At 42.0% G+C, this 27,757-nt stretch overlaps 1 protein-coding gene across 1 annotated transcript in view; it reads right to left on the bottom strand.

Annotated features, from left to right (window-relative positions):
* Positions 1–788: 788 nt before the first annotated feature.
* Positions 789–27,757, bottom strand: part of MTERF2 (mitochondrial transcription termination factor 2) — a 95,466-nt gene continuing 68,497 nt past the window's right edge. The window contains exon 2 of the mRNA XM_086950258.1: positions 789–3,217. Coding sequence (XP_086806384.1) covers positions 1,996–3,189 — 1,194 coding nt within the window. The 5' untranslated portion in view covers positions 3,190–3,217 and the 3' untranslated portion in view covers positions 789–1,995. The remainder of the gene's footprint in view (positions 3,218–27,757) is intronic.

Raw genomic sequence — 27,757 nt, 5'->3', positions numbered from 1 at the left:
ATATTCGTGTATAAGGACTCCAGGTCCATGGTGGCCAGGAGTTCGCTATCACAGTAGTAAGGGGTCTTCTCATTCTTTGAAACAAAGTCCCCTGTATCCTTATTGTAGGATGTAAGATTACAAACTAAGGGTTTCAAGAATCGATAAAACATATTTTGAGAGGGGTTCAGTGGCAGCCCCAATGGTGGATACTATAGGTCTCAGTGGAGGATTGCATTCATCTTTGAGAGTTTTTGGAACTCTGTATATGATTGGTATACGAGTACAGGAGGGAGTTAGAAATTCCACCTCTTTAGTACAAATGTGTCCATTGTCAACAGCAGTTTCCACCATTCTGAGGATTCTGCGTTTCAGACTAGTCTCCGGGTTAGCAGTGATCATCTTATAGTGTCTAGTAACCCCAGGTAGGCTGTGCATCTTCTCCACATATTGTGGGCTGTCGAAGATGACAGTGCCCCCTCCCTTGTCGCACGGTTTGATCGTAAGATTTCTATGGTCTTTCAAGGATCGCAGGGCGGCATTCTCTTCTTTAGAGATGATATAAGGAGGTTTAGGGACATATTTGATGACTTTCTGCATGTTGGTAATCACTGCTTTCTCAAACATTTCTACCTCTGATTCAAGGGGGTCAAGGTTAGGAGTGAACTCGGATAGCGGTTTCAGGCCAGATAGATTGTCTGGGGTATCAGCGGTAGGTCTGGTTTGAAAAAGCGTTTTTAATCATATTCTACGGAACAACAGATAGAGGTCCTTCATGAGTTCCAACTTATTGAAACTAGTGGTGGGGACAAAGGAAAGTCCTCTGGACAGAAGGGGGACAGCCTTGGAATCTATATTGATGGAAGACATGTTAAACACTGGAATACAATTTACGTTTTCCAGTATTGTTGGTTGCGCGTTAGTATGTACTTCTGAGACTAGTCCTGCTCTTGACGGTAAATCCTTTGTTGTTGGTTCCGAAATCTGGAGCTGAGGTTCCCCCTTTGATTGCCTAAAAAACAGTTAAATATTGGAGGTCAATCGAAATGGTCATGTCTTGATTGGTAATTTGGATTATAATGTGAGGGAACCTCACCGTCAGAGTCGGTGGTATCAGAAAAAGTTCTCACGTGCCTATTACCCCAACGGGGGGGGGGGTATGGTGCCTGCGTCAGAGGAATTCTCTTCACTGATGGTATAAAAGTTTGTGGTGAGGTAAGGATATGCGCATTCTTGGGAAAATAGGCGAATATCCTTTTTGAGTTTTTCTTTTTAGGACGTACTCAGAAAAATAATCTAGTTCATAAGAGATTTCCTCGAGTTTCCTTTTTCCATCCGCAACACTGTTGTCTTTTTTAAGTTTTTCTTCCAGCTCTTCAATCTCTTTATTTAGGATAGATATGACCTCCCTAGCGGTTTCAATGATCAACATCATCCAATCCCTGTAACATCTATTTGAAATTAGTGCCCACTAAACACAAGCCCCTCTCAGTGTATTGTATTTTTTTTGTTTGTTTTGTCCTACCATAATTTCTTCAGGTCCTTGGTGAATCATGCTGCAGCATGTAGGCTGTCTTTCGGGAAAAGCAGTGCGGCATATAGGAGCTGGTACTTGGTCATCTTAGTGAACTATCCTTTGAGGGTGAGGTTGTTGTCAAAGAGTGAATCCGAATGATTTACTGTTGTTGATAGTGAGGAGGAATTATGTTTTTGAGCCAGGTTCGATCTGATTGCTGTTTGTAGTCAAATACCAGGAACTTTGTCTTGGCGGGTTTAACTCTCACATACATGCTAGATATTCAGGACTGAAATAGGAGCATACAGCTTATATACTGCCACATACTTAATTACAGTCAAAGAAAACCACGTACACATTTTCTCAAGGTCACTGCATGTGTATATTTTCATGTTACAGTGTTTGATGCGCCATACTATTAAACATTTCTGATGTTTTGACATTAAACGTTATTTGAGTGTATTCATCTTAATTTTTATACAATAAATCTAAAGATTATACTAATCATCTACATCCAAAGGGGCAACTGGATTAAACAATGGGCGCTGTGTCTTTGGCTGAATTTTATTGAAGCGGACTTCAAAATCCTTTTTCGTACCAATCAACTGTTCTGGCTGCATATATTTTTTATTGTTTCCTAAACTACCGATTTTCTTTATCCTGTGCTGCACAATCTGGGTCGTTAGTTCCAAAACAGAGGGTGATTTCTTAATCTGTTCCATAGAAATGCCTTCTGTTAACAGCCCCTCGAACCTCTCTCTTAAAACAGGAACACTATAGTAAAGGAGGGCAGGACAGTTCAAAATAATTTGCTTTAACTCTTCGTCGTTACATTTAAAAATGTTTTTAGTGTAAACAGCGCTGCTCTCCATATTGGTACTAGTGACATTAAAAAGAAGCCCTTTTAACTTGGACAAGAGTCTCAAAACCTCTGAATCTGTGAAACCTAGTTTCTGGAAATATTCCAAATTGTTTTTTACTGCCCCAGGAGACTTTGACAAAATAAATGGGTCTTGGCACAATAACTTTATCAACCAGACTGTCATATTGACTTCTGAGCCACCAAGTTTGAGGTAGCTCTCCTGCAATCCCTCGATCATTCTCTTGTTTGTATCAACAGAGTTACAAAAGATCTCCGGTGCAGTGACAAAAAATCGACTTATAATTTTCTTCTTTATTCCCAGCTCTTGAAAGTACTGGATATTACTTGTCTGATTCTCATTGTGTATGAAAGTGAAGAAAGATTCAGGAAACCGTTCTATGTTTTTAACCAATTCCTTGTCGTCGGGATACACTGATCGCCAAAGATATTGCTGAGCTTTAATCACTTCAGGAGGCTGTAGGATTGCCTCAGGACAGCGTTCCAAAACTGAAGCAACGGTGGTACTATTCGCTCCCATATCTGTTAAAATATTAGCAGTTTCTTGAACGTACGCTTTGTCTCTTAAAAGGACCCACGACTTCAATCTTCGAATTTTGTGAACGTCCACAGATAGTCTGTAGAGGCTGTCCAACATCTGTTTATTTTCTTTTTGTGATGTTCTTTCATCCGTGTAACAGTAACATGGTAAGCAAGTCAGTTTATGTCTTGCACTCAAAAGGGACACGAATGTCAAAGGGTGGGTGCACTTCTGGCAACCAGATTGCGTTAATCGGAACATGTTTACGAAAGTATGGCGACTTGCTTTCAGCATATTTCAGTATTACACCACAAATATGTACCTGTAATGAAAAATATAAAATACATTAATTTTTAGATTGATTCAGAAGAAAACAAAATACACAAGGATCTGAAGTCAACCAGAATGGAAGAATGGGCATCACTCATTCACAACAGTTTTTTTTACCAGTTCAGTATCATGGCCCTCAGACATACTTGGAGTTAACATGGGCTTTGTATTATTTTCTCTAGTTAAGCCAGTCTGTTCTAATAGCAAAGGGCATCCATCACTTTAATTGGTTAATAGACAGTGTTTCACCTTTTTAATTCTGTGTCTTACTTTCATTTAACTTTTTCAATTTTTACTGTTCTTGGCAACTTTGAAAACACCCAGGAGGCGTCTACAGAACTTTAACACCAGAAGTGTTATTCTTGAATTTCACACAAGGCTTATTCAACTGGAGGTGCAACAGACGTATGAGAAGTGAATTGTAATTACCTAGCTCAAGATTTATAACAAATTATTTTTGTGTAGGGAGACGCATTGCTACACCTGTGGGGGCACGACGTGGGACTGCAAGCCCCAGAACACAGCTGGGCAGAAAGCCGACCGCAGACCCTCCCTCAGCAGCACCGGCACCGGCAGGAGCAGTACTAAAACCTCTCGCGCCTCCCGCTTCGCGGGAAACGCATCGCTACACCTGTGGGGGCACGACTTGGGACTGCAAGCCCCAGAACACAGCAGGGCAGGAAGCCGCCCACAGCCCCTCCCTCAGCAGCACCGGCAGGAGCAGTACTAAAACCTCTCGCGCCTCCCGCTTCGCGGAAGACGCATCGCAACACCTGTGGGGGCACGACTTGGGACTGCAAGCCTCAGAACACAGCGGGCAGGAAGCCGACCTGCAGCCCCTCCCTCAGCAGCACCGGCACCGGCAGGAGCAGTACTAAAACCTCTTGCGCCTCCGCTTTGCGGGAGATGCATCGCTACACCTGTGGGGACATGACTTGGGACTGCAAGCCCCAGGACACAGCGGGGCAGGAAGCCGAGCCACAGCCCCTCTCTCAGCAGCACCGGCAGGAGCAGTACTAAAACCTCTCACACCTCCGGCTTCGCGGGAGACGCATTGATACACCTTTGGGAGCACGACTTGCGACTGCAAGCCCCAGAACACAGCGGGGCAGGAAGCCAACCCACAGCCACTCCCTCAACAGCACCAGGAGTATTTAATTAACTTCACATTTCCGCCACGCAGGAGGCGCACGGGCAGGCGCTGGGCGAAGCCCGGGCTGAGGAGGGCCAGTCTGTGGCCGTCAGGGGCCGAAGGAGGCCGGGCTGGGCCACGGTATTAACACCTAACCCTTCGGGCCACGTAAGACACTGTATCTTAGTGTAAAGCGGGACTGGAAAAATGTTGTACTTTATTTGGCGTTGGTCGCTGTTTGTTGGGTGATATATGTGTATACGTTACCCTTTGCATGGTTTCATTTTTTGCTACTTGGTGACAATTAGTGTATTGTGGGGGCACACTAATAATGGCAACATTAAAAGATGGCAAAGGGAAAGGGGCAGTAGGTACTTTAGAAGCCTTTTTAATAAGAGCTGAATCTGCTATAATTAACTGAACGCAGAATGTCTTTAGACTCTTAAATGTTACAGAGTTGATATACCACTACCAGCCCAAACCCACATGAGGACATGGTCGATGGAGGCTTAAAAATTAAGGGGTGTCCATTATCGCCGGCCAAATCCCCCATTATCCAGAAAATTTTGGATTCTCCCGTTATTAGCGATAAACCTAATGTAGTCACGAGGGCACAAAAATTTAAGCTAACAAATGGAAGTTGTTCTGTACCACCCCCTAAAAAACGAAGGGGGCAGGCAATAAATAGACCACGCAAACAGATTCACCATATACCCAAGCCTCTGGTAAGGAAGGGTACCCAAGAGGTTATAGAACTTACATCTGAGCCTGTGCCCGAGGCAAGCCAAGACATTGCTTCGGTAGATATAGCACCTACATCGATCACATTGACTATAGGACATGGCCTGGAGGAAAGTTTTTGGAATAAACTGGAAGCGGTAATTAACGCTCACTTAAAACCTGTCCTCCAAAACTTGACAGTTATTGAAAGCAGGTTATCACGCATAGAGAGTCAACAATCTAGTGTCTGTGCCTCATATGCTGAAACTAGACTTAGTTTGAAAGAGCCCAAGGGAGAAACTAGAAGTGGGGGCGCTCATAACCCAGATTCCTTGGGTAAAAGCATAATACGAGATGGGAACCCAAGGGGGAATACAAGTGATGCCAGTCCCCATATAAGTGCCCCTTCAACGGAAATAGTTGGCCCGATCCAGGATGGTACTCAGGTTACAAATCCCCCAAGTGTTAAGCAAGTTTTAGGGGTGCAAAACACTCAAAATGAAGGAACACTAAATACGGCCACTGTTGCAGAACGTTATTCACGCCATCTGTCTTACAGTGGCCTAGACTCAATCCTTAACTTGCCTCCACAACCTACACCTTATATTGTTGTTTTAGCAAATGCTCTAGCTCATGGTGAAGAAGAAGACTGGCCATCTCTGAGGAACAAATCCTTGCATCTTGTAAATGCAAAGACTGGTATAAATCATAACTCTTTGTTCTCAGAACTTAAGATGGCACGTAGGGTCAGATGGGTTGGACCAACTGAGAAGTCATTGGAGGGAGACTGTATTGTACTGACTTTTAGGGCCCGGGTCTGGTAAGAGCTATAATTGATAGGGTGGCCGATCAAATCATGGATATGTCAAGGGTTTTGATACTACCTTTGGGCTTTTTTTATCGCCCCAATCCCCCCCCTTATGGCAACCCAATCCAACAGAAACGGAGCATCAGAAAAAAGACCAAAACAGCAGCTACAGTTCCCACCATGGTACCATGTAAATTGTTTTGAGCCCTTGAGTAGCCTGGCAGAGGTTGATTGACTACAGCTAGAGAGTGCAATGAGAAATGATGCTAAAGACATTGTTGTAACTCCAACTTATTGTAGGAACATTAGTGAGCACATACTTTCCGCTGACCCCCTGGGCAACTTCAGCGATTTGCAGTCAACCCATAATAAGAACAAAACTCAGGGCTAAATAGAAGATACTGAGGGTGATCAGAACATTATACAAGCCGGACACAAAGTGGAGGACAAGAGGATTAGCAAACATCTAGATTTAATAAATGGCCAACTTGATAGATGTACTCTCCGCCTAATCTCTTGGAATGTGGCAGGCATTTTGCGAAGGTTATCAGATGAGGTGTGGGTAGAGTATATCAAATCCTTTGATATTATTTGCCTCCAAGAAACATGGAGCAGAAAGGATCCTTTCCCAGACGGATATAATTCACCAGTCGTCCAGGCTGAACCCTCTCTGGCTGGGAGAGCAAAGGGTGGCTTAATGACTTCAATCTCGGTACGTTAAAAATCACTAAAGATAGATAAAATAATGGTCTCCCCATGGTACCAACTGACTCTGTGTACCAATCTGATTGTTGTACCCTTGCTTTTAATTAATTGGCATTATAATATTTTTGATACGCAGACATCGGTTATTATTGATTCTCTGCAGGTAGAAAATGCTAAAAAGACTGAATATTATGTGGTTGGGGGACTTTAAATGCACTTTATGTCAACATAGCGGGAGCAAGGCCTGTGGGCTACTCGACATTAATGAACAACCTCTGACACATTTTAAGCACACCATACAGGGTGATGCATTAAATAATAATATTGTGGCAAATGATTTATGCATGCTCGATACATTGACCAACACCCCAATGGTCTTTTTTCCAACTTTCATAGGGGCCGGGGGTGCACGAGTGTAATTGATTTTATGTTGATTTCCAGCAGATATGCATACCTTGCTGATGATTTCAGGGTAGAACCAAATCATGCTAGCGATCATAACCCCCTTGTTGTATTGTTAAGTACTGTGGTATCTAGAGAAAAGTCTCTTGAACATCCAATAAATTATAATTATAATCAAGGGATAAGGTTAAAATGGGATAAGATTGACCCTAAGGCATTGGAGGAAATGATTTTTAAAGCTAATTTATCGCAAGTGATGACTTGTCTGACGGTTACCTCTGAGCCCGAATTGATACTACAGAACTTTGAAGTTCTTTGTAAGAGTGTGACTACAAATTTGCTTAAACATGCCAGGAAGGGTAGCTCACCTGATATCAGATGGTTTAATGACGAATGTTCTGCAGCCCAAACAACTTTAAAGAAGGCATTACATGTAGTCCCACGGGATAAAGTAATGGTTATGAAAGCAAGGCAAATCTATAAAAAGGCCAGTGAAAAAGAGAAAGTAGAACTGAAAAAGCAGGCTTGGGATGACCTTGAGAAAGCTAGTCATTTGAGAGATAGTAGGGTATTTTGGGAGATTTTAAATCGCCCGCTTTTCAGTAATGAAAATAGGACCATGGCCAAGCACATAACTGGCGAGGTCTGGGAGGCTCATTACTCTAAGATATTTAACCCAAAGGCCATTTCATTATCAAATGAGTGTGAGGACGATGTTCCTTTCAATATCCAGACTGCACAACAACTTAGTTTATCGCTCTGAAGTGGAGGAGGCTTTGAGAAAAAAGGTATCTCCCTCAAGGCACCAGGGCCTGACGCTGTACCCCTAGATCTATTTAAAAATAATCCCCAAGTCTGGGCACCCCTGCTGCTTAATGTTTTTAATGTTTTTAAGGCGACATTTGTGGGAAGCATTCCATCCTCATGGAAAGAGGCGGTAGTTGTGCCTATTTTTAAAAAAGGAAATAAAAGCGATCCCTGCTGTTATAGGCCAATCTCTCTAATAGATGCTTCTTGTAAACTATTGAGGAGAGTAATACTAGTACGCCTGGAGACATGGGCGACTGCCTCTGGCATTATCGTGGATACCCAATATGGCTTTAGAAGAGGCAGGGGGACTACCTCAGTACTTCAACCTGGCCATGATCATGGGTAAGTACATAAAGGCCAAGGGCGTCTCAATTCACCTGGCCTTTATGGACTTATCCAGTGCATTTGACACTGTGTGCCGGGGAAAACTGTGGTCACTAATGGAGTTTATGGGATTTGAGGAGTCGCTTGTCACTTTGTTGCTCAGATTGCATGCTGCTACATGTGTAGCCATTCGATATGGTCTAGGCAGTGAAAAAAACGGGCCCATTGCCTCAACTGAAGGCGTCCGTCAGGTATTCTGGTCCGTTTTTTGTTTTTAGTTTACGGAAAGGGTTTGGAACATTTTTTTATTGCAACAAGGTTTAGATTTCTAAAATAAATGGCAAATACATACCCTTATTGTCTTACGCGGACGATACTGTGTTGATGAACTTAACAGCAAATAGTATGCAAAAATGTCTGAACGTAACTCCCATAATGTCTTTAGGGGTCCCTTCTGGCCTATGGAATAATCCTCCCGTAACATTGAATAACCAATATATGTGGCAGGCTCCCAATCCCATGATCCCAAAAAATGTATTTGGGTGGAACACCGTACCATACAGGGGACATGGGAATAACTATAGGGGGTGGGATCTTTCCTTTGTGTATTATGTGGTTGGGGGACTTTAAATTTTCGCAAGTAAACAGGGGAATGGACCATTTGTTGCCATTTACCCCCTTTGAGCTCACTAACAGATTTGAAGCATTCTCAGGCCTGGATGACTGCGAATGACGGTTGGGGCCCCCTGTTAATTTGTCACCAATTTACAAGACAAAAGGCAAAAAAGTAAATCCGACTGCCCAAAATTACATTCTGGCTCCTGTATATACCAGGACTACGCCAGAATACTCCCCCGTGATAGTCCCTCACCCTGAAATACAAGTATCTGGGGAAGAAATAACATCACTCCCCCAGCTGGATAATTTGTTTGGGATTATGCCCTGTGACACAACGGAACAGGCCCCTGTGACACCTACGGTTGTAACACCCCCAAATAACATTGAAATTCCTGGCAGCATAATAACGTGGAACATAGCAGGTCTTGCCCCAAAAATCATTGACGCAAACTGGCGATCAATAACTATGACCCATTCAATTATAGCTCCTCAGGAAACATGGGCCAGAGAGCAATGCCACTTGTTGGGTTTTAAAACTTTTTTTACTCAGGCAGTTCCCACCAAAAGGGGTAGACATAAGGGAGGGCTGACAATATATCTGTCTATCTGTTCAGGTCCCACGGTCCTAGGGAGTTTCTTGGACTCCCCATATTATCAGATATTAAGGGTATCCTGGGGATCTCTGGAAAACTTAGCTATCATTAATTTCTATAATAACATCCCGATAGCCCAAGTGTAAACCACCATTAGGAAATTGTCAAGTACCCTTAAGACGATCGTAGATAGCTGTCCGGGGGACCTGGCTCTCATGTGGGTAGGGGACTTTAATTGCCCACTATGTCCAAGGAGTCTACAGAGAGTGTGCGGCTGGGAAGATGAAACTATAGGGGCAACAAGCCACTTTGCCCATACAAAATTAGGGGACTTGCTTAACAACTTGCTGGTGGACCATTCCATGGTATTTATCAACGAGGCTTGTTCAGTGCCGAAAACATTTACACCCACATTTAATGCAAGAGAGGCAAAGTCAATTATTGACTGTACCTTACTCTTGTCACGTTATGCGCCATTAGTTATTAAATGGGAGACACTAACAAGTGGCATTAGTGACCATTACCCCATCTCAGTTACTTTCAAGCTAAATCTGGCTACGCGGCCCCTTAATACTCAATGTAATTATGACTTTGCATTAAATGGGAGAAGGTAATACCAGAGAGTTTCCATAAAAATTTAGTGACCATTTCCCATAAGGAAATCATTAAGTGCCTGACTCCAGAAGAGGATGAAGAACAAGTCCTGGACTCCTTTAACAAAATCTGTAGTTGAATCAAACACCTCCTGACCAGAAATCCGCACAATATAGTCAAGAGAACCTCAGGGTGGTTTTATCCAAACTGTTCCAGGGCATTGCGGGAACTTAAACATACACTGCATGTTACCCCACTAGACAGAGCTCAAGTTCAAAGGGCTAGGCGTAACTACCGTGCCGCTTTGACTAGAAGAAAGAAAGATCTAAAAGCTGAAGCCTGGGAAGCCCTCCATGCAGCAGCAATACAAAAGGACACTGTTGCCTTTTGGAAGGCTGCGAATGCTCCTTTCTATCAAGACGACCAAGGTCCTCGTTTAGATAATGCCATCACGGCTCAGGAGTGGGTATGCCACTTCCAAGCCCTGTTTGGCACTACGGTTCTGCCTGTACTTTCCCCTGAAACAGCAATAACGACGGAAGTTGCAGACTCCCCGTTCCCTCTAGACATTCAATTTAAACTAGAGGAGGTCTACAAAGCTCTAAGGGAAAGTTCAGCCTCGAAAGCACCAGGACCAGACTCTGTCCCTATTGATGTGTTTAAAATGTACCCAGACCTGTGGGCTCCTCTACTCACCAGAGTCCTGAACTGCATGGCTAAAAGAGGTTTTATCCCAACATGGAAGGAGGCAATTTTGGTCCCGATATACAAAAAGGGGGACAGGAATGATCCTGCCTGCTATCGGCCCATCTCTTTGTTAGATGGCTTTATGAAGATGGCAGGCAGGGTCATTCTGGCCCGCATTCAGGATTGGTTAGAGGGACAGGAAGTGTTATCACCTTTCCAGTATGGGTTCAGGGGTGGGCAGGGGTTAAACCTCTCCCTAATCATCTCGAAATATGTACACGCAAGGAAATCCAATCTGTACGTGACATATGTGGACCTCAGTTCTGCATTTGATTGGGTTTTGCACGACAATCTCTGGCAGACTCTGAGGGATATTGGGCTGGACAACAAAATAATAGACTACATCAGAGAACTCTATGTTGAGGCAGGTGCACGAGTAAGATATGGTCAGAGGGGGGAATACACAGAGCTTTTTAAGATTAATAGCGGGGTAAGGCAGGGCTGTATCTTGGCCCCCCTGCTATTTAATCTATATATTAATGGAGTGGATTCTTGCTTATCACAACAGTATTATGATTACCCTCTAATCAAAGGCAAACCCATCCCCATTTTACTTTATGCTGATGATGCGGCTATCCTTTCACCGACCAAGGTGGGTCTCCAGAAAGCCGTACAGACCTTCACTAATTTCATGAACTCTAGAGGGCTACGTGTAAACGTCTCGAAGACGTTCACCATGTCGTGCGGCCCAAACAAACATAGATCACCATGCCCAATCATCTTAAACGAAAGAAAGGTGGAGTTAGCTGACATATTTTGCTATTTGGGGGTTCACTTCGATAGGCAAGGCCCTGGAAGTCTGCTGTGAACGCAAGGGCCGTGGCATTCAATAGAGCAGTTGGTGCTCTTATGAGCTTTGCAAAAAAAATAGGAAACAGGCCAGTTAAGGAGCTCCTTCAAATATTCAAATCTAAATGTGTGGCTATTGGGACCTATGGGGCTGGCATCTGGGGCTGGCAGCAAGTGGAGGCGATTCAGCGAACCGAGAATAGGTTCCTGCGATTTATAACTGCTACACCGAGGAGCACTCCTATATATGTATTACATGCCGAAGTTGCGCTTACTTTTATCACAGACATTATAAAACTTGCCCCAGTCTTACTTTGGCATAATGTCTGGACCAACCCTGCCACAGAATTGAACAGATCTATTATAGAGGACTGCTTAAGCTGTGATGGGTTGAAAAATATTAAATGGTTTACTTACATTAAGAACTTTGTCAGGGAGATTGGTCATCCTGAATATTATACTGACCCAGCCTCATTGGAATTGCTCTCGAGATCTATGCTCAAAAAGATGTTGCTGGAACACTTGGAATTGCAAAGGTGGAAGGGTGAAAGGACAAAAAAATCTGTCATGAGCCATGATGAAGTAACATCTCAGAGGGGTCCCCAGTTGTATCTTGTAATAGATCACCCTCTACAGCACCGTAGGCTCCTGACATACTTTCCCTTGGAATCCTTTTAGAGACTCGTATCATTCCCGACCTGCAATGACTGGGCGAGAGTAAAAAGGCGGTGTCCTTGTGATGACAAATCATTTCAATCAAATATACACTGTACTCTTTTCTGCACTTTATATAGCCAATGAAGACAACAAATCTTAAAACCTCTCTTGTTAACCTGGGGCCTAAGGATAGCAAGAGATGCCTATAATAAACTTAGGTCCTTAGATGACTGTCTTACTATCAGTACATTGAGCCTCTTACTGAATTCAGTTTTAAGAGTGAGAAGGACCATCATCATGGGATAACAAGACTTAATTAAGTGCTTTTAACCACTATGCGTTTTTAACTGATTGTATTGTTCTACCTTTTTTAAACTTCCTTTTAACTGTAAAAAATCAAACCTTTGTAAATGTTTAATTTAGAATGGAAAAATTTAATTTTAATTGTGATTTTTATATGTATACTTTTATGAATTGTGAATTCAATTCGAATAAAGTCTTTTGAACTGAACGTTTTTAGCGGTTTCATGTTAGGATTGGATCTTAAGGTTAATTTAATTAAATCATTCACAATGGCTTGTGGCTCAAATAGAACCAAAACTTGTAAATATATTGTTGATAATATGGTCATCGAGAAAGTCCCACATTTCAACTACTTAGGAAATCTTTTTAATAAAACATTGAATTGGGACCATTTGATAACAACCCGCCTCCAAAAGACAAGTAGATCGATAGACGGCCTTTTCCGCTTCGCTAGTAAACTGGGCCAAAAACCAATAGCGGAGCTCAAGACCTTGTATAAATCCAAATGCTTGCCAGTAGCGACCTACGGGGCAGGGGTATGGGGATACCACAAAAGTGCGCAAATACAAATTATGGAAAACAAATTTTTAAAACGTCTTTTATCTATTCCAAATAGTTCTCCAAATATCTTCTGTCATTCCGAGGTGGGTTCAGACTTAGTGAGTGATAGAATTCATGTGCCCCCCCCCTGTTTCTATGGGGGAAAATATGGACCTCAGAAGATTTGCTGTTTTCAAAAGAAATCTTAAAAGATTGTATGAATCTCGATAAGGCTATGATGATACCATGGCTACATTATGTGAAGGAAACCTTTTATAAAATAGGCTTGAAAATGTTTTATGAAAACCCTCATTCTATTAAACCGGACATGAAGATGGTCATCAAGAACGCATATTATACTGCCCTAGGTTTGTCCAGACAAGATAAACACACATCAGACCAAGCAGTTATATTACAGCAACAGTTTTATTTGTCTTTGACAAGACATACACAATGGCGTTTTTATCTGACGAGACTTCGGTTGAATGCACTGCACTTTTTAATGGCCTTCCCTAAACAAGGGGGTTGGTGTGAGAGGCTACCCCCTTGACCATGCAATAATGTAGCCCAACAAGGCACAGTGTACTGTGTACTTTTTATTCACTCTACAAAGTCCCAAAAGATCGCTTTATTAAACCTCTCTTGAGGGATATTCGACCATGCACATATAGGAAGGTTTCGAGTATTTGAGATCTTTATCAACTACTGCTATATGTAGTACTATGCTCAGTTTTATCAGATCTGCTTTTTTAATTAGGAATCACTATGAACTATGAATAGGTTTTATTGATTTTATACTTTTGATATGATATATCGTGTTTTGCCTCTAAACCTTTGAATATAAAATACCATTTGTGATTTGTATGTATGAACTTTTTAAATTGTATACTTTTATGATTCTTTTTTTAATCAAATAAAGTTATTTGAATGAATGAGTGTAGGGTTTTAGATAATAAGTATACGGTATAGCAAATTTCAGTGTGCTTGTCTTTCAGCACACTGACTTACAAGTGGTGCGGAGTCAGCCTGATCTATTAAGGAAGCAAACTAATATGTGGTAGAAACATAAGTAAGTTCCATTATACAGTTTAGTACTAACCTTGCACAGAAGTTGACTCGAGTTTGTTGTATCACAAACCTTTCGATTCAGTAAATAGGGCTAGGGGGAAGGCAGTGGTTTAGGTGCTACTAAACTAACTGGAGTTGTTTAAAACTGAAAACTTAATTAAAAAAAAAAAAGCAGCTCTGGTTGTTTGGGGAAAAAGATAAAAAATTTAAATGCAATCACAAGAAATTTGGTCTGCTGTCCCTTAAATACTGCCATCCCTCAGATTCTAGCCAATCGCAGGGGGAGACAAACTGTAAACTGCTTAAATGATAGTAAATAGGCATTTCATTCTGCTACTACCCACAATTCCTTATTTTGTGAAATGACTTCTTGGTACATTCGTTGGTTTGCAAATTTAGATACTGATCACAAAACGTTGGTTTATAATTTGTGATAACTTTTTCTTCTGGTATCCTAGTACATCTGGCTGTAAATATTTTGTTGAAAATTAGACAGTAGAACAACTATAAATACCCATCTCTGGCCGAAATAGCAGATGGCAAATCACATTTCATGCTCAAAATCCTGTGATCCTGAAACCCAATTACATTGTCGGGTATAAAATCGGATCCTGAGGATTTTGACAGGTAAAATGTGGGAGAAAATAGAGTGCATTTCTGGCTTGCCCACCTCAGAATGGGGAAAAACATGCAAGATTTGTGTATTGCGGTTTTCATTCAATTCGGAGGTCCGAGGTAAGCAAATTATGCCCCAGTAACTGCCCCGTAGGCCCTCATAGAGATTAAGTGAGCTATTACCCAGAGCACATTATGCTGAGCATCTGCTGGTGATCGAACCATGATCCCTGCGCTTTGGAATTAGCCACTCTGGCTGCTGTGCCATACCTCTCACCTTTAGGACACCTACAAAGGAAACAAGTCTTTACAATCTGTTGTATACTGTACACTGTATATTGTTCCTGACACGAGATGGCACGTGGTTTCACTCGTGACATCTCGTGTCAATCGCTTTCTGTTATGCACACAAGCTACTGCATCTTTTGAATATGTATGTGTGTCATGGTTTTAGAATGATAGAGCATTAACTGTTTTGACTGGACTTGCTCCAGACGTGTTCCTATTAAACTCTTCACTTCAAGGTTCCTGTGTCCTCCAGTCTTTCCTACACTGGCGACGAGGGAAAAAAGACTATCTTTCTACTCTAGGAAGATTTCTTCATCGAATTTTAAAAGGAGAAAATTAATTTTTCAACCTTTTAACTTATTTTGATCTTCTGAACGTCCTGGGTTTCACAGCGACTCAGCGCCTGTCAAGCGGATCCCTACAACGACTGAAGCAGCACTCGCTCCCGCTCTCAAGGTATTTTGTCATTTCAAATTACCTCTATTTCGGAGAGTTTGGCGTCAGCGCGAGCTTCTGCCTGCTCGAGTCTCAGCTTGCACGCGCGCATGCGCGAGCTTCGTGAATCATCGTACGCCTTCAAAACAAGGCCATCGCCTGTAAAAAAGTTACGTGGGATCGTCATACGTCTTCAAAACAAGGCCATCGCCTGTAAAAACAAAGCAATTTCCATGGCGGCCATCTTAGATTGGTAGATTTTATCGAGTTGTGTTGTATTTCTTCGTTTTTTTTTTCTTTTTGAAGTCCGTTTTTCTTCGTGACACGATCAATTTTCAACTCGATTTCATCAGAGGTATTATTTTGGATTCTACACCTGTTTCATTCATCAACTGTTTCCTGTTAAAGGTATTTTCTTCAATATTCATTTTCTTACACATTTAATAATTTTTTAACATTAAAATTTCAACATGAGTGGAATTGTTCCTCCTCCTTCGTTTCTGGCAAATAAAGGTGACCCTCCTATGGAATGGGAAATATGGGAACCTGTTTTCCTAGCCTAGGTACTGAGTGTGAACCTGAGAGGAAATTGTCTCTTTTAAAACATTGCCTTGGGGGGATTGGACTAAAATAATTCGTTACTCTTCCACCTTTAATCAATCCTGGTGAAAAAGATGTGTATGAATGTGCAGCAGAAAAATTAAAAATTAGATTCGGAAAGAAAAAGAACATTGTCATGGAGAAATTTATCTTCTATTCTCGCAAACAATCTGCAGATGAAACAATTGATGATTTTGTATCATCTCTCAGATCTCTTGCCGTAACTTGTGATTTTGAACATATAAACTATGAACAGGTATTAAGAGATCAAATACTGATGAGAACAAATAATAAAAAGGTCCAGGAAAGACTTTGGACAACTTCGGATATGTCTCTAAATGCAGCCATTGACATTGCAAGGTCAATTGAACATTCCGAGAAGTTTTTAAAGGAGATAAGAGGGAGCGAAAAAGGAGATGTTTTTAGCGTTTCCAAGGAAGGAGAGAAATTTAGGAAACCGTTTACTTTTAAAAATGACTTTGCTAACAATAAGAGTGACTCAAAATTTAAGTACACTAAAAGTGATAAGAAGAGCAATACTCAGTGGATTTGCTTCAGATGCGGAAGTTCAAATCATTTAGCAAATTCTAAAGTTTGCCCTGCCCTCGATAAAATGTGTATGAAATGCAATAAGAAAGGGCATCTAACAAAGTTTTGCAAATATACTACAAAAAAAGTTAATATTGTTCAAGATTTTGATGACTATGATCCTAATGAAAATGATATCAATACTGTCATTAATATTTGTGGTAGTGAAGGTGTAAGTAATTTTCCATCTTGTGATGTGATTATAGATGGAAAGACAATTAACATTTTTGTAGACACCTGTGCATGGTACACATTATTGGGTTTAGATGTAAAAAAGAATTGGCCAAACAAAATTTTACTTGAGTCTGACATTTCCCCAGGGGGTTACACTGGACATAGGATTGAATTAGTAGGTTACTTTTGGGGGAAAATCACCTTTGCCGCTGAATCCACATATGGTAAAATCTATGTCGCTAAGTCTGGGCAACCCCTGTTAGGATGGCCACACCAAGATCAATTGGGCATCAAGATAGATCCAAGAGCCAATCCTCCTGTGTACTCTGTTGCTAACACCAGTGATCCTGATCGTAATCTCATGATTGATAAATTGAAATCTGAGTTTTCTGATGTTTTTAGTGGGAAACTTGGTCAGTTTTTGGGTTTCAAACACACTATTAAACTCAATGATGGTGTTGTTCCTGTTCGGCACAGAGTCAGGAACGTCCCTCTTACCTACAGGGATAAACAAAGTTTTGCTCAAAGACTTGTGTGACAAGGACATCATTGAGCCTATTGAATCCTCCCCGTGGGTTTCCCCGATCGTTATTTCGGTCAAATCCAACGGCGAATTGAGGCTCTGTGTAGATTTTCGGAGTTTAAATAATTCAATTTGGGTAGATGCTCATCCCTTGCCAAATCTGCATGAGATGGTTTCGACATTAGGAGGTGCTGAGATTTTCTCGTGTATAGATTTGGCAAGTGCCTATCATCAAGTCGTTTTGGATGATGATTCCAAAAATCTGACGGCCTTTATTACGCCAGAAGATCTCTTCAGATATAAACGCATGCCTTTTGGATTGGCTAGTGCCGCTTCCGTCTTTCAAAGGCTAATGAAAGAGACACTTGAAGGGTTGACAGGAGCTATCGCCTTTCAAGACGATATTCTTGTATTTGGGAAAAATGTAGAGGAGCATGATAATAATTTAAGGAATGTTATTTCTGCACTATCCTCTAAAGGTCTTACTCTTCGCCTTGATAAGTGTAAAATTAGAGAAAAAGAAGTTGAATACTTGGGACATTCCATAAGTAGTGCTGGGATCAGACCTAAGCAAAAACACATTGAGAGCATCATTAAAGCCCCGGTCCCAGTTTCAAAAGAACAATTGGTAGCCTTCTTAGGATTAATGGAATTCTATGCCAAATTTATTCCAAATTTTTCTTCCAAAGTTGATTCCTTTAGACCACTTCTAAAAAAGAATGCAAGGTTCTTATGGTCTGACGTAATGACGGAGGCATTTCAGAACCTTAAAGCTTTTGTTGTGAATGCACCCTGTTTAAGACCTTTTGTTATTGGGAAAAAATGTACCATTATGGTTGATGCAAGTAGCACAGGGTTAGGAGCTGTGCTCATGCAGAATGACTGCGGGACAGAATGAATAATTGCCTATGCTTCAAGGGCCTTGAGGGATGCTGAAAAACACTACTCAGTCATTGAAAGAGAGTTATTGGCGTCAGTTTGGGCAGCTGAACACTTTAAAACATTCTTGTGGGGAACAAAATTCACTATTAAGACTGACCATAAGCCTCTTATTTACATGATGGCACCAGGTGGAGGTCGAACTTTATCGGCTCGCTTGGCCAGGTTGGCATCCAGGCTACAATCTTTTCATTTTGAGATGGTATATGTAAAAGGAAAAACTAACATTCATGCTGATTGCATGTATAGGTTGCACACTTCTTGTGATGTTCCTTGTGATGATGATGAATGTGAAGTAGCTTTTACTTCGCAAGACATTATGTTAGTGTTTGGGGAGAAGTTTGATTTGAGTAAGGAGTCCTGGGTAAGAGAAATGGAGAAGAGTATTGAATTGTCTAAGGTTAAAAATTACATTTTACAAGGATGGCCAGAACAAAGGAAGTTTTCAGGCGAGATGATGAGCTATGCCAAAGTTCAAGATGAGTTAGCAGTCGAAAATGAGGTTCTCATGAGAGGTGATAAATTCATTCCTCCTTTTTCCTTGAGAGATACTATCATTGGTATTGCCCACGAGGGGCATTTAGGAATCTCGTTTACCAGGAGACGCATAAAAGACTTCTTTTGGTGGCCAGGAGTGGACAGTTGCGTGGAACACTATGTCCAAAAATGTTCAGAGTGCGCCAACAGTGATAAGTCTGCTGTTCCTTTACGTCCTGAACCTTGTCCTGTGGAGTGCCCTTTCGGTCCTTGGCGAAAATTAGGCCTTGACTTCATTGGTCCATTTTCCGTTTTACCTGAACATGAGAAATTTGGCATGGTTTTGATAGATTATTTCTCAAAATGGCCAGAGGTAAAAATGGTTAGGGAGATAACAACCAAAAATGTAGTGGAGTTTTTGGATGAAGTTTTTTGTAGGGAAGGAATTCCAGAAGAATTAGTGACCGACAATGGACCACAATTTACCAGCAAGGAGTTTCATTGTTTTATCACCAAATGTGGGATTACGCACAACAAGATTGCTGTATTCCATCCGGAAGCCAATGGCCAGGTTGAAAGATTTAACAGAGTTGTGAAGGAGGCTATCCAACTTTCTGTTAAAGGTCATTTGAATTGGCGTAATGCTCTTCAGTCTATGTTATTGTCCTATAGAACATCTCCTAACTCTGTCACTATGGTTAGTCCATTTGAACTTTTAAGGGGTCGAAAACCCAGTACTCGGTTAACTCCATGGTGGTTAAAAAAAAGTTTGAGTGACCATTGTGGTTTTTCAAAGGTAGATTATGATTTGGTTCGAGACAGGGTTAGCGCTTATAAGGATAAGATGAAGGAGAGGATGGAAGCCAAGCAGGGATCAGTTAGTAAACATGTCATTAATGTTGGTGATTTTGTTCGCATAAAAAGAAAGGAAGGTGTTTTGAAAGGTGGTCAAATTTGGTCACGTCCCAAGGAAGTTATTGAGGTTTTCAAGCATGCTGTCAGAATTGAGGATGGGAGTGTTTGGAACTTGAACAGAGTTTCCATTTTTAAAGGCAAAGATATAGTTGCGTCTGAGGATGGCAGTAGTGCTTTACTTAAAGGCAAGGATGTTGTTGTGTCAAGCGATGATAGCAACGTTTTTCTTGACTTTGAATCTGACTGTGGGGTCCCTGGAAATGCAGAAATCACTTCTGGGAATCTTTTGGGTGAGAATACCAGCACTAGGGTTGTAAGGACCACTCCACCTATGGAACCCTCAAAAAATTGCCATAGGTCTCACCGTCTTCCTGCAAGATACGAGGATTTTGTCATGAATTAAGTTTGAATTGTATGGGATTATTCTTTAGAGTTTTATTGTTATGTTTTTGTTTTTTTTGTTGTTTTTTTTTTCATTTACAGGAAGGGAGGTGTGTTGTATACTGTACACTGTATATTGTTCCTGACACGAGATGGCACGTGGTTTTACTCGTGACATCTCGTGTCAATCGCTTTCTGTTATGCACACAAGCTACTGCATCTTTTGAATATGTATGTGTGTCATGGTTTTAGAATGATAGAGCATTAACTGTTTTGACTGGACTTGCTCCAGACGTGTTCCTATTAAACTCTTCACTTCAAGGTTCCTGTGTCCTCCAGTCTTTCCTACACAATCCGTGGGCAATTAGGAGTAGGAGAGCGGCCCATGGACTCAGAAGAGTGGAGAGATGCTTTCATGAATGGAAAGAAAGGAGATACATACTCCAATAGCCTATGTGGTATTTTTACCAGCGGTTTTAACATTAGGGTCATAGGACCACAATATCCTGCTTGCCTGGTATATTTACAGTTTGAACATTCCCTCCCACCCCCCACGAATAAAGAGATACCTTGGGGTGGATGAGGAATTTTTATCCACAAGTATATAACCCCCACAAAAAACAAACACTTATTCAAAGATCTACCTGTAATATGGTTGAGCCCACCCCACCACTGAGTTTGGTGGAGTAGAGGTGGAGTTTAATCTTCTTGCCACATTGCCAACTAGAGAGGAGGATACCACATAGGTTATTGATATTTACAATTCGACCACATGCCATTTCTCATTGTAACAACTAGAGGAAACACAAGCCCATCTGTGTCCATATGTGAAAGTTTTTGATGGTCCCCATCGACACTGGATCTCGTGGTTCGGGCGAACAGTCTTTCTACTCGGCTTTTCTATCCGCTCTAGTTCCAGCATCTAGTACCTCGCTCATACAGACATATGACGCCTACCCATACTAGTCCAGGCATCACTGGCCCCCCATCCGCCGCAGTCTACACGCCCAGGCTTCCTAGTCCAACTCCTCTGCCCTCAGGATCACTTCCTGGGGCATCTGTGAGTCTCCATGCTTGTCCTTACCCTGGACCAGCAGCCATTTACCATCCCTCATCTACAATCTTCATCTAAGCTAGACATCTAGCTGACTGCTTACACCAGCCCGAGTTGGAATTATCAACGGTGTCCTTGGGCCATCTTACCTTCCTCTTCCGACCCGGAACAGCCCTGAAGAGTCACAGGATAATCCCTTGTGACGAAACACGTGTCGGCTGGTTGTTTTGTCCAATACAGTCGTTGCCTTGTGACTTATAAAATAACTTTTTTCTAAACTAACACTGGTGCAGGCCGTTGCTTTCTTACAACAGGAACACTGACATTATCCAAGCAATTACCCTCACTACATATGCCTGGGACTGTGGTCAGGGTGTTCAAGAGGGGGCTTGGTCCATTTTAGATTTTAGGAAGCTCCAAATATATTTGAATGTAATGATTCTAAATGGGAAACTATTTACATATCTGAGGTTATACTGAAAATCTGGCATGCATCCGGCTTTCCTGAACTTATGCTGTACACCACTTTTACTATTTTACAAAATTTACTTTGAGTAACAATACATTTAGTAGATCATATTAGTCCTGTTAAGTGTAATAGACTCTGGGTTGTTTCCCCTGTCAGAATAAATGAACTGCTACATACATTGACAACCTTTCAGGTATGGTGCTAGGAACAATTTATTCAATTAGCATTTTTGAAAGAGATTTTCCAGCAAAAACAGATTTCTGTTTTTGATTTTGCTAGACACTGCTTTTGGACATCAACCTATACACAGACACAATACCTCAGTCTTCAGACTTCAGATTCCATTACCAATCTCCAGTCAAACCTGTAGGTACAGTAAAGATGCACCGGTAGACTTAAATCTCCAGATTCTGACAGCGAGCTGGTAAAACGTGTTAGTAACAAATGTAGAAATGCCATTGTCAGAGATCCTCACCATACAAGAAAATGAAAGATACACCTAATTAGAACATTAGCAAGTTAAGTGCTCCATTGTAGACAATGGAGAGCTCCGGGATTCTAATGGCTGGAAGAAACGCGGAGAGCCATGTTCCAATGTGTTTTTTTAATTTCACAGCTGTTGCTAAGAACAAAGGCCTTTCAGAGCCGAAGGGGATTTAAACCCCCCTGGGACTCTGAGAGGGCTTTGTTATTACAAATGAAAACATTCTGCCCTCAAGGGGCAGAATGTTCTATTAACCTTAGAGCCCTCCGTAGCAGGCTCTACCAGCCATTAAAGGCCCGCTCCCTTGTTAAACTCTGGAGGGGGCCTTTAATGGCCGGTGGAGCTCGCTATGTCAGGTTCTAAGGCTATAATATATGTTTTGGGTCTGTTAGAACCGGCTGTCTCTAGTTGGCAGAGGTATGACAGGCTTATCTCAGAGGCTGTGTGTTAAGCATTTATGACCACGTACAGTAATAAAGTGAATACACTACAAATGGACACGACACAGTAGTATTATAAAAATAGGTATTTTTATATAAGGCTTAGCACAAGACCAAATAACGACAAAACTGTACACAATCGGAATAAATACGTTCGAGAAGGAAAAAGGATAGTTCAAAGGTAGTTTCTTCTTTAGCACAAAAGTCTTTAGTATCAAGCAAATCTTCTTCTTGGCAATACAGTTCTTTAGCAACAGGGTAACCCACACGGGGGCTACACGACGTCGAGGCAAAGTTAATCCAAAGGTTCGGCGTCGACCGCGAGGAGCGCTACGTCGGGCCTGGAGTCACACGGACCCCCAACAACACAGTACCTTTAGGAAAATGAAGCACACGATGATCAGCGGCGTCGAGCAATCCGGCGTCGCGTCTTCGGTGTCGATCAGGCCTCAGCAGGCGTCGTCGATGATGCGGTTGCACAGAGTGAGCAGCGCTCAAGGCGTCGAAGGGCACACAGTTGATGCGATCAGCAGCGGTGCAGACACGAGGTCCTCTGGAGCTAGAGCCGTACTCCCACTCACTGGCGTTGCTGCTGGCGTCGGTCGGGCCCGGCGGCCGGTCGTCGAGGAAGCGGGACACTGGGGCCGTTACCCACTACGTCGAGCTGGACTCGGCGACGTCCGTCGGCGTCGAGATTGCTGGCTCTTTCAGAGGTGCTGGATTCACAGGTTCCAGCAAATAGCACTTTAAGCAGATGAAGTCCTTTAGCCCTGTGACTTCGGCAGGAGACTGGCTCTCTTCCAGTCCTTGGAGATTTCCTTAGCAAGCGTGAGAGTACACACACAGTTCCTCTCTCCTGGTTCCTTGGCAAAAATAAAGAAGCACTGCAGGATTCCCCCAACAACAGCACACTGGCAGAAGGGGTAGGCAAGTCCTCAGATCAGCAGGCCTCTTGTCCTTGGTTACAGGGTTCCTTGTCAGAAGTGATCTAAATTCTTGGTTCAGGGGTCCTTCTCTTATACCCCTTCTCGTCTTTGATCCCTTTGTCCATGCCGGGGATTTCCCAACATCCTGGGTCTGTTGTGGGTGGAGCCAGGCAGAAGCACCTGGCTTATTCACTGAGCAGGGCTGGGTCCTCAGACGCCCAGCAGGAGGTGGAGCCAGCATTGACACTGGCAGGAGCAGAGCTATCGGCCTCCTGGCAGGAGGTGGGGCTAGGATCGTCCATGGCAGATACAGAGCCATCAGCCGCTTGGCAGGAGGTGGAGCCAGCATTGTATCAGGCAAGGCAGGCTATCAACAACTACTCTCCCCCTACTCTCAACGGCAATGTCCCACTCATCCCACACTGGCTCATCCAGACCTGTGGAGCCACCCAGCTCCTGTCACACACACACAAGACCCGCAGAAACCAGATATGGTTAGACAGGAAAATAGGCACTTTCTAAAAGTGCTATTTTCAAACCCAGAGTCCAAAAACCATCCACACCAACGGATGCGTAATCAAACCCCGAGTTCAGGGATACCAAACTCGATATTGCACCATGTTCCCCGAGCCAGCTAGGACCATAGCATTAATAATCCCGGCGGCCCATTCTAATCAATGGAGAGCAGGCTACCTCGCAATAGTGAAGAACGAAGATGGCGGTAATTCACTATTAGGACATGCCAACTTGGTCAGGCGTGTCCTACCTTACACTTACAACGCACCCTGCCCGCGGGCCTACCATAGGGGTGACTAACATGAAGTTAAGGGAAGGTTGGAGGGGCTGGCAAGTAAGTATACTTGCGCAGCCTGCGTGACAGTACAAGACTGCACGTGGGTCTCGCAATGACCGACCCGTAGACATTCTTTTACGAGGCCGCTCCTGTGGGTGGCACAACACGTGCTGCAAGCCCACGAGCGGCATTTGTATTTACAAGCCCCGGCACTCCGGGTGCACTAGACTGGGGACTGACAGTAAACCAAATAAGCCAAACATGGATACAATAGATACATCAATTTAACATAGGGAGCATTTGCGCTGTGGCACTGATCAGCAGTGACACCGCGCCCAAAGCATATACCAGCAAAACACCGAAAAACAGTGGAGGCCAACAGAAAAAATGGAGGAGAGACTCAAGCCAATGATGTCAGGTCTAACAGGGTCCATGCAAAGTACCGATTTAGGTGCCAGTAGAGAAAGATCAGCTTACTATTAAATTCATTGTATTCACGTCCTATAACCAGATGTCTTAGTTCAACTTTGGACCTGCAAATGCTGAGTGATTTGGCAGTGTTTTCTTAGTGACTGTTTTGCGACCCATCACAAATCAGGAATTAAGCTGGCATTTTCTCTATTATGGTTTACAGGGCAACCTCGAATAGTGTGTACAATTTCAACACTAGTCTGACGGCACTCAGACAGAAATGCATCTCAACCACAGAGTTTTAGAATTTGTATGTATAATAGTTGAAGAATCAGGGTATGATACGTTGTTCTGCCTTTTTTTTGTTTCACATTCTGCAATTTGTATGGCCTTGCAGCACCATTGGGATTGGTACGTGAAGTATCTTCATTAATAAATCCAAGATACAGGAAAGTATATTTGATGAAGTTTAATCCAGGAATATAAGATCCCATCCACATACAAAGCCAGCAGACATCAACTGACACCAATTAGAACATTTCCATGACACATACAGTGACAAGGCTAGTGATGTCCTTAAGATTCTATTAAAGCTACAGTGATAAATATCACACATCCTCTTCCCTCAAAAACAAACAAAGAAGAGAAAAAATAAATAAATAAATAAGTTATGCAAAATACACAAAATTATCAAGATACACAGATCATACAAAATCAGAGAGATAACTAGGCCTTTTAGACACACGTGTTGAAGACCTAATTTTTCCAGAAACAATTGCTTTACCATTATCCAAATCCTTTTCCTTGGAATCAGAAGTCCGTCCTTCTTGCAATTTCCTTTTAACAACGACAACTCTATTTAAGTTCCAAATGCGATGATCTTGAGTTTGCACTGCATTGTTGAAAATTTTGATTACTTTGATAGGCTTCATGAACTTTGTATCAGAACAGCCCACCATGCCAGGTCGTTTCACCATGACCATATCGCCAACACAGACAACAGTTTTTTTGACATTTTTTTTAACATCAAAATATGCTTTTCTACGTTCTGCTTTATCCTTCTCATTTTCAACAATTTCATCTTTGTTGCACACACATTCTTTACCCTTTGACACTTCATACTTATTAACCCAGAAAGGTTTAACCTGCGTGTTCGGAATTCTCCCACGAAACAACAAAAACGGAGTCTTACCAGTTGTGGCATGAGGAGTATAACGGTATTCTTCTATTTTTTCCAAGACACATTTCTTCCAATCAGAAGACAAGTTCCTAGCTAAACTAATAGTGTCCTTAATTACTTTGTTAAATCTCTCGACCATACCATTGGCCTCAGGGTGGTAAAGAGAACAGGTCTTATGTGCAATGCCCCTGGAAGATAAATAATGTTCCATTTCTTTGGAAACAAATTGAACACCATTAGCTGATAAAATGGTTGCCGGAAGACCTTCTCTACAGAATAACTCACTCAAACATTGAATAATTTTACTTGAATCAATTCCTGACAAAAAAAACACCTCTGGCCATCTTGCGTACATATCTATAACCACCAGTATGAAAATCTGCGAATCTCTATGTTGTATGGGACCCACTAGATCTAGAGCTATGTCCTGCCAAGGACCATTTGGTCTTCTTCTTAAGAACATAGGTTGTGTATGCGCACTGTAAGACTTGTCACTGACATTACAATGAATACAATCCCTAATTACCCTTTCAACCATTTTATCCATTCCCGGCCACCAATAAGACATGCGAAGCCTCTCCTTACTTTTGGATAAACCTGAATGAGCAACATGGACCAAATCTATCAAATCCTTTCTGAGACTAGATGGAGGGATCAACCTCGTCCCACGAAACAATAAATCATTCTCAACAGATAATTCACTGCGTACCGTCCAAAAAGGCTTAGTCAAAGCAGAACCAACTTTGCAACTGACCCAACCAGTTCTCAATAAAGATATAACCTCACATAGAGTAACGTCTTTTGCTAACTCTTCAGACCATTTCTTCTCAGATAGAAATTCATAATCCACAGCACACACCAATTCATCATCTAAGTCCAAACAATCGTCTTCCAACTCTCTACCAGGAACTAAACGAGAGAGAACATCTGCTATTCCATTATCAACACCTGGAATGTATTGAATACCAAAACTATACTCCTGTAGGCCAATAACCCACTTTGATATCCTCCCAGATACCAGATCCAAACCTTTCTTGCTAAAAATTTCCACTAAGGGTTTATGATCAGTATAGACATCGAAGACCAGACCCCAAAGAAATTTCTTTAGCTTCCTCACTGCCCAAAACACAGCCAATGCTTCCCTCTCTACGACGGAATAACGAGTTTCAGCATCCCTCAAACTCCTAGACAGAAACATTATGGTTTGCATGCCTTCTGGACCATTCTGCTTCAACACAGCACCCAACCCTTTCTCACTCGCATCAGTGACTAGAATAGACTTGAACTTAGGGTTGAAGCTTTTTAACGCAGGAGCACTGTTTAATCTTTGTTTGATTTCAACAAACTCATTCTCACATTCCTCAGACCACTCAAATTCCACACCTTTCCTCAACAAACACCTCATGTTTACTGTTAATTCAGCAAAGCCTTTGACAAATTTTGCATAATATTCTATCATGCCTAACAGCTTCATAAGTTCAGATGTATTTTCCGGTGCCACCATTTTGTTTATGGTGTCTACCAATTCGGATTTAGGTTTTACACCATCACCTGAAATATTATGTCCTAAGTAATTAATAGAATCAGACCTAAATCTACATTTACTTGCTTTTACAGTGAGATTGTGTTTGCTGAATCTTTCTAATACCATGTTCAATGTTGTATCATGATCAGACACATTGTCTGCAAAGATTAATACATCATCTTGATATATACAAACACCAGTAACATCCTTTAACACTTTTTCCATAACCCGCTGAAACACAGAAGAAGCAGAAACTAAGCCAAATGGCATCCTCTTGAATCTATACGTGCCAAAAGGCGTAATAAAAGAAGTAAGATCTCTGCAAGACTCCTCCAATTCAATTTGGTGATAGGCAGAGGTAAGATCTATTGTACTAAAGACTTTGGCATTTCCTAACAAAACCAATAACTCTGCAATATTAGGTAAGGGATATCTATCAACAATTACACATTTATTTAATTGCCTGAGATCAATGCATAAACGCAAATCTCCATTCGGTTTTCGC

Source organism: Lissotriton vulgaris, unplaced genomic scaffold, assembly GCF_964263255.1.
Source record: "Lissotriton vulgaris unplaced genomic scaffold, aLisVul1.2 SCAFFOLD_567, whole genome shotgun sequence".
NCBI lineage: Eukaryota > Metazoa > Chordata > Amphibia > Caudata > Salamandridae > Lissotriton > Lissotriton vulgaris.
Note: the sequence above shows the minus strand (reverse complement) of the source record. Positions and strands in the feature narration are given on the sequence as shown.